The sequence below is a fragment of the Trichechus manatus genome, unplaced genomic scaffold, assembly GCF_000243295.1.
Source record: "Trichechus manatus latirostris isolate Lorelei unplaced genomic scaffold, TriManLat1.0 scaffold00061, whole genome shotgun sequence".
NCBI classification, from domain to species: domain Eukaryota; kingdom Metazoa; phylum Chordata; class Mammalia; order Sirenia; family Trichechidae; genus Trichechus; species Trichechus manatus.
The window spans coordinates 13301537-13314794 of NW_004443997.1; the positions used below are offsets into that span (position 1 = coordinate 13301537).

The window sequence follows — 13258 nt, forward strand, 5'->3', positions numbered from 1 at the left end:
CACAGGTAAACATCTTTCTGCTATTCTCTGCTTTCAGCCATGATCCATCTGTCATCAGCAATGATATTCCTCGTTCCACATCGTCTTCCGATTCTAGCTTGAATTTCTGGCAGTTCCCTGTCAATGTACTGCTGCAACTGCTTTTGTATGATTTTCAGCATAATTTTACTTGTGTGTGATATTAATGATATTGTTAGATAATTTCTGCATTCTGTTGGATCATCTTTCTCTGGAATGGGTACAAATATGGATCTCTTCCAGTCAGTTGGCCAGGCATCTGTCCTCCAAATTTCTTGGCATAGACGAGTAAGCACCTTCAGTGCTATATCCGTCTGTTGAAATATCTCAGTTGGTATTCTGTCAATTCCTGGAGCCTTGTTTTTCACCGGTGCCTTCAGTGCAGCTTGGACTTCTTCCAGTACCATTGATTCTTGATCATATGCTACCTCCTGAAATGACTGAACGTTGACTAGTTCTTCTTGGTACAGTGACTCCGTCCATTTCTTCCATCTTCTTTTGATGCTTCCTGCGTTGTTTAGTATTTTCCCCATAGAATCTTTTAGTATTACAACTCAAGGCTTGAATTTTTCTTCAGTTCTTTCAGCTTGAGAAATGATGAGCGTGTTCTTCCCTTTTGATTTTCTAACTCCACGTCTTTGCACATTTGGGGGGTACTATAAACAGGTTATTATGGACATCATTGTATAGGTAACCTTGTAGAAATACGCGTGGCTTTCTAGCGTATATGTGTAGAAGAATTTCTAGACCATATTATATGAGAAGTCATTTTAACAATAACTGTTTTTCAAAATGGCATGCCAACTTAGATTCCCGAAGTAGTGTTTGAGATTTTCCACTACTCCACATCCTAAGTAATACTTGAAATTGTCATTCTTTTAAATTTAAGCCAATCTTTTGTCTCGTGATATTTCCTTCTGGTTATAATTTGCATTTCTCTGAAAATTAATGAGGTTGAACACTTATACAAATGTTTATTGACCCATCCTTTATATGCTGAATTTATTAGAATAAGATTTCCATCCCTACCCATCCATTCAAACTTCTCTAATCCAGGTTACCAATGAATGACTGTTATTTAATTGAATGATCAATGCTCAGTCCTCACCTAACTGGACCTATCAGCAACATTTAAACAATTAATGAGCATGATCTAACTTACATTTTAAAAGAACTGCTCTGCCCACCGGGTGTAAAATATGCTATAAGAGGAGCAAGGGTGGAAGCAGAGAGATTGGTTAGACTTCTGCAGTTGTCTAGGAGGGATCTGATGGTGACTTGCGCTGCATTGGAGACTCAGGGACAGTGACAAGGGTTACATTCTGGATAAATGTTGAAGATAGAGCCAAGAGGATTTGCTGATGGACTAGATTTGTTGTATAAATTCTTCCAGAAAACTCTTTTCTTCAGTTTCAGGACATCACTCTTCTTGGTACTACTGCTACCACACTGGCCACTCTCTGTCCATTCTCTTTCCTGAGTCCTCCGCATCAGCATCTACACCTGGGAGACCCTAGAGGCAAGTCTTCACCTAGTCCTCAGATCTGTTCCTTTCTCTAGCTATGTTTTCTTTGTTGTTAGGTTCTGTGGAGTTGGTTCTGAATCATAGCGACCCTGTGTACAACAAAACAAAGCACTGTCGGGTCCTGTGCTATCCTCACAATTGTTGCTATGTGGGAGCCCATAGTTGCAGCCACTGTGTCGGTCATTCTCGTTGAAGGTCTTCGTCTTTTTCACTGACCCTCTAATTTACCAAGCGTGATGTCTCTCTCCGGGGACTGATCCCTCCTAATAACATGTCCAAAGTATGTAAGTCCAAGTCTCACCATCCTCCCTTATAAGGAGCATTCTCGCTGTACTTTTTCCAAGATGGATTTGTTTGTTCTTCTGGCAGTCCATGGTTTATTCAATATTCTTTACCAACACCATAAATCAAAGACATCAATTCTTCTTTGGTATTCCTTATTCATTGTCTAGCTTTCACATGCATATGAGGTGATTGAAAACACCACGGCTTGGGTCAGGTGCATCTTAGTCCTCAAAGTGACATCTTTGCTTTTTCAAACTTGAAAGAGATCTTTTAGAGCAGATTTGCCCAATGCAGTGCGTCATTTGATTTCTTGAGTGCTGCTTCCTTGGGTGTTAATTGTGGATCTAAGTAAAATGAAATCCTTGACAACTTCAGTATCTTCTCCCTTTATCATGATATTGCTTATTGGTTCAGTTGTGAGAATTCTTTTTTTCTTTATGTTGAGGTGTAATCCATACTGAAGGCTGTAGTTTTTTATCTTCATCAGTAAGTGCTTCACGTCTTCTTCGCTTTCAGCAAGCAAGGTTGTGTCATCTGCATATCACAGGTTGTTACATGAGTCTTCCTCCAATCCTGATGCCCTGTTCTTCTTCATATAGTCCAGCTTCTTGGATTATTTGCTCAGCATACAGCTTGAATAAGTATGATGAAAAGATACAATTCTGACCCACATCTTTCCTGACTTTAAACTATGCAGACCCCCTTGTTCTGTTTGAATGACTGCCTCTTGGTCTAAGTACAGGTTCCTCGTGAGCACAGTTAAGTGTTCTGGAATTCCCATTCTTCACAATGTTATCCATAATTTGTTTGGATCCACACAGTCGAATGCCTTCGTACAGTCAGTAAAACACAGGTAAACATCTTTCTGGTATTCTCTGCTTTCAGCCGTGATCTGTCTGACATCAGCAGTGATATCCTTCGTTCCACGTCCTCTTCTGAATCTGGCTTCAATTTCTCGCAGTTCCCTGTCGATGTGCTGCTGCAGCCGCTTTTGAATGATCTTCAGCAAAATTTTACTTGTGTGTGATATCAATCATATTGTTAGATAATTTCTGCATTCTGTTGGGTCACCTTTCTTTGGAATGGGCACAAATATAGATCTCTTCCAGTCGGTTGGCCAGGTAGCTGTCTTTTAAATTTTTTGGCATAGTGAGCACTTCCAGCGCTGCATCTATTTGTTGAAACATCTCAATTAATATTCCTGTGCGTTCTATCTGGCGAGGTCAATGTGTGTAGTCGCCGTTTATGTTGTTGAAAAAATCATTAGTTTTGCAAAATTCTGTCATGTGATCTCGAGCATTGCTTCTATCATCAAAGCCATATTTTCTGATTACCAATCCTCCTTTGTTTGCAACTTTCACATTCCAATCACCAGTAATTATCAATGCATCTTGGTTGCATGTTTGATCAATTTCAGACTACAGAAGTTGGTAAAAATCCTCAGTTTCTTCATCTTTGGCCTTAGTGGTTGGTGAGTAAATTTGAATAATAGTTGTATTAACTGGTTTTCCTTGTAGGCATATGGTTATTATCCTATCTTGATTGTTAGGGAGACTTAATATACTTTTATTATATTGTTTCAACCTTTTGTTTCTCTGATGTCACTCACAAAGCACAGTTAAGGCCGAGCCCTAGTATTCAGCAATACGTTACTGAAGGCTTTCTGAAAATGGCAGGGATCACAACTCAGGAAACAGGAAATAAGGGATGCTTGACATCAAGACTTCAAGACTCTTTAGGCCGTAGCTCTCCAGAGGGGTTACCCTTCTAGCTCTCTTGTACCTCAGTCTTTTACCTGGATCCCCTTTCACAAAGCCCCACCTCCCAACTTTTCTCTCACCAGAATCCTTCCTTCTCAGGGATCAGTATCACAGTGACCTCAACAGAGATGTTATTTTACCTACACTGAAGACAGCTGGTGTACATTGTTAGTTGAGTTGTGTAAATGCTGTCTCAACTGCTCTGGTGCAGAATAGGACTTGGGTTTACCTTTGCATGACAAAGGCTCACTGTCTTAGGTTGGGTTCTCTAGATAAGTAAAACCAGTAAAGTATATAAATATATATAGAAAGAGATTTATCTCAAGGAAATGGCTTACGGGGTTGTAGAGACTGGAACATCCCAAGTCCATGGGTCAGGCTGGAGGCTTCTCCTGATTCACCTAGTCACGGGCTGGTGAACCCAAGATTGGCAGGTCAGAGAGCAGGGCTGTTGCTCACAAGGCTGTGAAGACACATGACTCCCGAGATCGGCAGGCAAGACCGCAAGTAAGCTGCTAGCTCAGATCCCAACAACTGGAGTTCAGACATACAGGAGCCAGCTGCAGGATCCAGAGCGAATAAAAGCCCATGAGTCTTGCCAGAATGTCCACGTATATTCGATGCAGGCCACACGCCCAGGAAAACTCCTTTTGAACTGATTAGCTACTCCTGGCAGATCCCATCATGGGAGTAATCACGTTATATCAAATCTCAGCATGGAAGTGATCACAACATATAACTGCCAAACCACTGAGAACCATGGCCCAGCCAAGTTGACACACAGTCTTAGCCATCTCACTCACTAAAAGCTTCTCCCACAAATAAAAGCAAATTCTACCTCCGCTTCTAATTAAACACAATCAGCTGAGGCTTTGAAATTTCTATAATTATGTTACAGGTTTCAAAGACCCATGATCTAGCTCATAGGTGGGGTTCAAGGTCAAAGTATTTAGGCTGCTACTCTCCCCAGAAGCCTCTGCAAGTAGATAGCTTTTCCCTAACACGTGGCATAAGGTGACAGGTCCCGCATAGTTATGGGGAAGTGGTTATGGAAGATCTATCTCCTCACTGGAGAGTAACCATCAGAAGCCATGATATATATATATATAACAGAGTCTGAAGAAGGAGGACCTCAAAAATCGTGAAAGGTTAATGTCTAGAAGCAGGGTGGAAGCTTTTTTTAATAGTTGTTCAGCATTTTGCAAATTCATTGATGGAGAAAGACTGCTCTTTTTTTTCCCTTTTGAAATAGTTTCAGTAAGACTTTTGGCCTCAAAAACAAGCCAACATTCTCTTCAGGAATGAAGTTTGGAGATGTAAGAAACAATTATTATTATTTTTACTCTAGTATATCCCTTTGTCTTCATTGTTGGCAGAATGTGACTTTTCAGTAAATTCTTTTTTTCTCCTTCCTTCCACTGGGCCTCAGAGAAGGGAGTAGAGCCTAACTCGAGGTTATGAGAACATTCCAAAAAAGACTCCTGTGGGGAGAAGAAAGGATGTCAGGTCACGGTGAAGGAGACAGAGGCCTATCCAGTCTCCCATGACCAGTGGATTCTAGGAACATTAATATCTGCAGCATGAAAATGTGTTTTCTTCTCCACATTATAATTTCCCTTTGTTTCCTCTAAGTCTGGATAAAAACTCTAGAGGCTGGATTTGACTGTGATTTGGGGAACTAGGGGAAGGGTTATGTTGTCTCTTGGTGTGACGCAGCCCAGAGAGAACAAAGCAACCCTGAGACGACATGTAAAGGATGGCATGGAGTCATGGTCAGAGTCTCCTGTGGCGGCAGCTGACTAGGTCACGAGTGACTACCAACATAGGCTAGTGGGCCTTGTAAGCATTCCTCAGAATCCTTCGGGCAAAAGGGCAGTCTCCTTAGAAGCAGTCACACATAATGCAGAACAGACTACTGTCACCTGTGCTTTTATGGGGATTGTTGACCCTTGAATTTGTTGACTCTTGAAGTTCAGACGGAGTTACACCTGCTTGCTCACTCCTGCCCACACCAAAACTGGTCACTCCCCTGCCGTAGTCTGTCCTAATGGCCTTAACTAAACCATTCACTCTTTGGTTTCTACACATTTTAAAATTCACTTGACAGTTTATGAATATGTGCAATTTTCTATCACCATTTTGCAGAAGTCCATGCAAAGAGCTGTCCTAATCTTTGTGGTCTAAACCTGGTCTTGGGACCCTAAGGATCAAGTCAGTTTTAAGGATAGCAAAAAAAAACAAAACTCTACAACTTCCTTATTTTCATAATTTCTGATGACTTTTTTTTGTTGAATATTATGAAATCCTAGTAGGTTCCAGGATCCCTGGTGGCTCAGATGATTAAGTGCTCAATTACTAGCCAAAAGGTTGGCGATTCAAACATAGTCAGAGAGATGCCTCGAAAGACAGGCCTGGTGATCTTCTTTTGAAAGGTCACAGCCTTGAAAACCCTATGGAGTAGTTCTACTCTGCACACATGGGGTTGTGAGTCATTCTTGACTTGATGGCAACTAACAACAACAATTAGGATCTATTGATTGATTGATTATCTACCTGCCTTTTTGTCTTTAAAGATTTCCATTAAATTAAACCAGTTAACCAATTACTGTCCAGTTGTCTCCAATTCATGGTGACCCTCCCCTCTGTGTCAGAGTAGAACTGTGCTCCATAGGATTCTCAATGACTGATTTTGCATAAGTAGATCACTAGGCCTTTCTTCAAGGTGATTCTGGCTAGTCTTGAACTTACAGCCTATTGATTAGCAGCTGAGCATGCTGTTAGCACCAGTAGGGACTCTTCCATTAAATTAACTAAGCATAATTACATTGTACATAAATCGATTCCTTTATCTTTGATTAGTTATTTTAAATATGTGATGCTTACTACCATTTACTGTAGTCGCCGTCAGCATGCCCAGTAAGGAAGATGAACCTTTCTGTAAATCCCAGTTCTCCCCCGGGGTGCTTCTCAGCAGAAATCTTGTACTTCTTTTTCAGAAGTCTCTAATGACAAGTTTACATTTGTTGGCCTTCAGTTACCTAGTTTCACCCTTGTTCTCAAAACTCTCAGGTGACTCCCAACTGGTAACATGATTACTGACTATAAATTTTGTTCTTTTGATCATTTTGATCTTTTGACATAAAACATTCTGGGATTTGATTACTAGAAAATGACTAGCAGATCTTCATGACCTGGTTTTCCTACTTGTACTTACAGTCATGCCTTTGGAGAACTGAACATTGATTTTGGATTTCATTCTTAAGTTTTAGTTTTGTTCCATCAGAAGTAATTAACATAAACTCCATGAAAGCAGAAACCAGGTCTTATCCTTCTTGTGTCTGCACTTTTCTGCTGGCATAGGATGGGCAATAGAAGAGGTGCTCAGCAAATGTATCTTCATAGACGGATGCTCAGGAGCAATCACTCAGGACGTTCACTCAACCTGTAGCAATACTATGAATGAGCAAGAGTTTGGTTGCTGCATGGCTAGGGACTGGCAAGTAGCAGCCTGCCCGGGGAGAAATCTAGTCCCATGTTTTAAGGTTGGCTATGGTTAAAGTCCCTTGGTGGCGTAAACGATTTACGGCTGGCTACTAATGAAAAGGTTGGCAGTTCAAACCTACCCAGCGGTGCCACGGAAGAAAGTCCTAGTGATCTGCTTCCATGAAGATTATGGCCAGGAAAACTCTGTGGAGCTCAGTTCTACTCTGTAACACATGGGGTCGCCATGTGTCAGAGTTGATGCGATGGCAAAAAGGGTTTGATTTTTTTTGGTGTTTAAATCATTCACTTGGTAAACATTTATTAAGCACCTATAATGTGCTGGGCCCACAGAGCTTAATAAAATGCAAACCTGCCTCTCTGTGATGTCAGGGATCTAATCACAGAAAAGGCACTTGAATGGACATGGACTATACAACGTCGTAGGTTCACAATAGAGCTCAGCATCCATTTGTAAGTCTTTCCTTCATTAGAACCACTGAGGAAAAGCTACGTTCTGGGCAACTGGGAACATACTGAGTGTCTTCCCCCTCACTTCTTTTACTCAAGTAAAAGGCTCATGGAGGCAGTGGGGAATGTAGATTCAGTCATACCTGGGGAGGCACCCAGGTTCCACCTCTTACTAGCTCTAGACTACTTTTATCATCTTGTTGGCTTCTGTTTCCTCATGTACTAGATGGAGGTCTGATAGGGTGGCTTGGAGGAATAAATTAAGACAATGCGTGTGAAGTGTTTAGCGCATTGTGTGGCACAGAATGAGTAATGTTAGTAGTATACTTCCTTTGTGCTGTCCTCGAAAGAAGTAATTTACACCTGAAAAGTTAAGATTCCTTCTGATTGTAAATCAATAAGTTACTAATTACAATAAATAGCAGAGAAAATATTAATTTCATATATGTACTCAGCACTGTGGTAGGTGCCTCTGTACTGTTATACAATAAGTATAAATACAGGTTCCTAACTGTAAGAGGTTTGCAAGCAGTTAAGAGAGGTACTTGAATGGCTTAGTGCTACCAGCAGGTGACATGGGATATCTGAGGTTTTGAAATGTATCCCAAGAACATTAGTATAGAGGAAGAGTATGAAAACTGCACTAGAAAAAAAGAAAAAAATCTCTTAGCTAAAAAGAGAATATAGCCGTAGGAAGGGCCTGGAAATACTGGGGAGTGATGTTATTGTGATACTTCTTTCTTCCTCTCTTCAGAGAAATAACTAACACCTCCAAGCTGTCATCTATATTTGGAGATGTTCCTTTCCATTGTCAGTACAGAAAATATCACCTTCAGCAGATAAATTAAGAACCAAACTGAAAAAGAGAAAGGAAAAAAATGAATACTTCAGACATGAACTCAGCACTGCAGAAGGGGCCTTTTGAGAATGTCTGGGTTGTCTCCTCTTCTCATGCACCCAACCCAGGAGTGATCAGATCTGACCTCTTCCAGGTTCCGAAAATAAAGGAGACCTTACATGAAAATAGACTTTAATTTATTGAAAAACACCTCTGTTTCATGAATACAAATTGACAGGGCAAATTAAAACAATCAATCATATTATAAATGTTCCTAACATAATGCATAGTTGTGACTGGGATGAATAATCCCATTGTAGGTATAAATGCAGTCACAGATAGTACTATAAGTCAAAAAGTGTATACTGGAGATGGCATTTTTTGAAAAACAGGTGACCCAAAAATTGGCCCTATTGAAATAAGACATTGATAACAGTGATAAATGAGAAGAGAATAAATAAAATTGTTTCATGAAATGGGAAAAAGGGAAAAAAAATAGAGTATCCTTTTATATATGATTTTACATATGACTGTATAACCAAATTACTAAAATGAATATTTAAAGTGGGGAGAAACCCTCCTCACATATTAGTATATTGTACGGACTATATAGTCCCCATCAGAGCCAATGGAGCCAACCATCAATTAAGACTTAATCTTTGCTTTGTTGAGCCCCTCAATTCCATTCAGTGCATTAGGTGTCTGACACATTGGCTTCTTCCTCCCACTACTGGTATTCTGTTTCTGGTTCTTCCAAAGGTTCACCTGCTTCACCTTCTGGTGCAGGCTCTTCTGGCATCTCATGTGGTTCCTCTGGTGGCTCCTCTGCTGGGGCCTCTGGTGGTTCTCCCAGTGGGGCCTCTGGTGGTTCTTCCGATGGAGCCTCTGGTGGGCCCTCCAGTGATTCTTCTGATGGTGGCTCTGGTGTAGCCTCTGGTGGTTTCTTTCTAATGCTGAAGCTAGTGAAGATAACTAGTCCAAACAATAATCCTACAAGAAATACAGGGAGTATGAACACTACTTTGCCAGCATTGTCCTCATTGCTTTTAACACGAAGGCCACCTTCACTTGGATTTGTATCATAGAGAAAGAAACCAGGACCACTATCCACACTACCCCCATCCCCTGGTGCTCTGCAATCAGGAGGAGCAAAGCCAGGCTCACAATGGCAGTGCCTTAAATTGTTGCACACTCCTTTCCCATTACACATTTCAGCTGGTTTGCAGTCATAGTTGAACACAGCGTGATCAACGCAGGAGTAATTCATACAGACTTTGTTTGGGGCACAATACGTGCCAGTCTGCACGTCTCCATCATCAGGGATGTCAGCACCATTATAGGCATCCATGCTCCAGCACCAGTCATCTGTGTAAGGGACCTGGATGAGCGTATGGTTGGGTTTGATTCTTGGTAAGTATGCAACATCTGTACATATAAGTTTCCCACAGAATATATCATCATCTATACACTTAACATAAACTGGGTCATTCTCAGAGGGACGGCCACAGTTTCCAAACCGGTCTCCTTTGCTGTTCATTGATTGGTAACAGTCTTCTGAGGCAGACCTTGCATGGGGCCCATAAATTCGTATGCACTGCTTATCAGGGTTCCTACACTGGCCCATATAGCAGTAGTTAATTCTTTCACAAGGTGTGCCATCTTGCTTATAGGTGTTTACAGGGCATTCTTCAGAGGTACCCTCGCAATACTCTGGGAGGTCACACTCATCCCCAGCGGGACGGCACATGTATCCCTTCCCTCTCAGTTGGCACTCAAAGCAGCAGAGTCCTTGACTGCACTGTGCGTATTTCTTCAGTTTACATGTTGGGTCACAACATGGGTGCCTATCACAGATAGGACCACAGTCACACTCCTCCTGGCCGTCCACCACACCATTTCCACAGATGGCATCCCTACGTGTGCGACCTTTGTGCCCTGGCTTGTTAAACAGACACGCCCCTTTGTGTTCATGCAGAAACTGGTAGAAGGAGTCAGAGCTACAGTTGCTGAAGCCACCTACTTTGGTGATATTTTCATGCATGAGGCAAAAGTACTTATCTTTACAAATGCAGGCGGAATGGTCGTGCTGAATACCCAAGTTGTGCCCCAGCTCATGGACCATGAGTGCGGCAAACAGGAGGACATCTTCGTGATGGAAGGATTCAACAGCTGCTGCAAAACCACTTGAACAGGCACCACTGAGAAATGCCTGTCCCATGTTCTGTCCGGGATGATGCCCAACAATCATGTGGGCAACATCATGCTTCACCCGACTGAAGAGCTTCTGCTGTCTCCAGCTGTTGAAATTCCTGAGCGTAACTTGCAAGTCCACCGGGACCTCTATTAGGTCCCCCTCGGTCCAAATCTCCATTCCAGCCAGCACCACCTCTGTGTTTATTCCTCTAGTGAAGCTGTTGGCCAGAGCAATGATGTCCATCACTCCCTGGATTGTCTCATTGATGTTACTGCCCCACATTTGGAACCGCAGGTGGTTCACCACAACAAACATCTCCACGTACTTGGTGTGTGACCACAAGTAGGACGGTGCGTGTAGATCACGAAGCTTCCTGCTCCCTTGTTGCCGGCTGGTGGACACCCCTTGTTGACTCTTATTGGAGGTGACACTACAGGAGACTGGAGCTTGGTGTGCCATGGTGTACAGCACGTGTTCAAACCGTTTTGAAGACTCCATGGGCTCAATGCCATAGGATTGTTCCTCCTTAATCAGGATGCCCTTGAGGCCTGAACATGTGTTGACAGAAACAAAAGAGCCTGGGACTCCTTCTATGTAGCCTTCATAGTGGCAGTCATGTGAGATGAAGGGCATTTCTTGTTCCAGGATCCCATTGTGGTAGCTGAAGACCGGAAAGCTGCTCACAAAATAGTCTTTCTTCACCTTCAAGTGAATCACCTGTTTCTGGCCCTGCATATATAGCATGTAGGATGCCTTTTCCACTGGGTCTTCCCTTTCCTGAAATGTCAGCTTCTTAGGCATAATTATTTCATAGAAAGAGTAATACACTGATCCCTGGTCACAGTACATGCTGGGCAGAAAAATCAGCAACAGCAACACGATGCTCAACCTGACACATGAAGATCCTGGCACTAGCCCCAGTCTCAGGTCCCTCGTCTGAGGAGCCCAAATCTGAAACTTTATCTCACCCTCTTCCAAGGCCACTCTCTTTTTCCGTAGAGAAGGCAGAACAGAGGCAGAGTCTCTCACTGAGGGTGCCACTGACATTGTCCAAACGAATCAGTTGATGATACAGGGCCTGTGTCCATCAGCAGCTCTCCCTGGCACACCGACCCTCAAGAGACTCAGGTGGTAGCCTCAGATGTATGCTGGCTGCTTTATGGACATCTGCCATCCAGCTGTGAGTCGCTGGGCTGTGTCTCTTTCTACTTGTCTTTCTCTCTCTCTTCTGGCCTTCTGGTAGTTTCCCTGGTATATGACTTCCTTCTAAATAAATCAACTGCTTTACTGCTCCGTAGCTAAGTTCCTTTTACCCTCACAGAGGGATATATCATCAAGTAGAAGGCCTGTAGTGATTCAGGCAGCGGTATAACTCTAATCAGTTTTCCTTTATCCTCAGTCCCAACCCCCCCTGCTCCTGATATCCGTTAATCAAACATTCTGTAGGGGGCTGGGGGAGGGGACAAAGATTCTTTGGGGATCTCTGTGCCAGACAAAGTTCTCTTTTGCCCACTGCCTCTTTGCCTCACTTAGGCTGTATTCAGGAAACTGTTCGAGTCCAGCCCTCCTTGTCAATGTCTGAATGTTTTTAATTCCAGTTGGATACACAAGTTCTCCCTCATTAGCCTTTGTTCATAATTGAAGAATTTTGACATTTTTTATCTACATTTAAACATAATTCTTCTCTACCAAGAAGTTTTCCTAACACATATACTTACTAGGTGTTAAATGAGCTCTATTTCACCATAGAAGAAAATAAGGGACTACAATCAAAATTTCAATTCTTCCTGACTGTCCCAACATAAAATCAAATTCTGGGAGTAAAAACAAACTCTAATTAACTAGCTATTTAGTGACTATTTCAGCAAGAGAAGCAAAATGGGTTCTGAGTATAAGAACTTTTAAAGACTCTTTTATAGTAACTAAAATAAACTGATAAGTCTGTGGCAGACCTTGGATTAGATTTTGATGTCGAGTTCATTGGAGTATTTAGCAGTAACAAAATGAAACGGAAAGGAAAAAGAAGCCCTGTTTACCCATTCCTTGCCTAATTATTCTCCTGTGCATTCTAAGATGAAAGAAAATAGGACTCTGTATCTTTTATCTTACACAAAAATAATTTTATATTTAGTAAAATCAAATATTTACAATAGAAAACCTTTAAATTAGAGTTATGACTACAGGTGAAACTCAAAAACAATGGAGAAAATACACTATGTAATTCAGAAAGGAATAATAAGGTACCACAGGATCTCAGATATCAGCATTAGAGGAGAGCAACTCATTAACTAGTCTCAATAATATTTAATTCTAAATATAGATGATAAAATTAATCATTACTATCTACATACAAATCCCTACTGTCACATCACAAACACATTAAAAAATCTATAGCAATAAAGTAGGAGCCCTGGTGGCACAGTGGGTTAAACACTCAGTTACTAACCGAAAGGTCAGCGATTCGAACTTGCCAGCCGCTCCACAGGAGAAAGATGTGGCAGTCTGCTTCTGTAAAGATTTACAGCCTCGGAAACCCTATGGGGCAGTTCTACTCTGTCCTATAGAGTCGCTATAGTCAGAATCAACTCGACAGCAGTGGGTTTTTGTTTCTTTACACAATTAAGGTCAAATGATTTCTACTTCTATTTTTTATAAAAAGCAAAACCTCTAAAAATGACATAATTTGG

At 41.7% G+C, this 13258-nt stretch overlaps 1 protein-coding gene across 1 annotated transcript; it reads right to left on the reverse strand.

The window, feature by feature from the left end:
- Positions 1 to 8496: 8496 nt before the first annotated feature.
- On the reverse strand, positions 8497 to 13051 carry LOC101345549 (disintegrin and metalloproteinase domain-containing protein 1a-like). Its single transcript, XM_004379131.2, has one exon. It carries the CDS (start codon positions 11616 to 11618, stop codon positions 9105 to 9107), a length of 2514 nt encoding a protein of 837 aa, XP_004379188.1. The 5' UTR covers positions 11619 to 13051; the 3' UTR covers positions 8497 to 9104.
- Between the last annotated feature and the right edge of the window lie 207 nt (positions 13052 to 13258).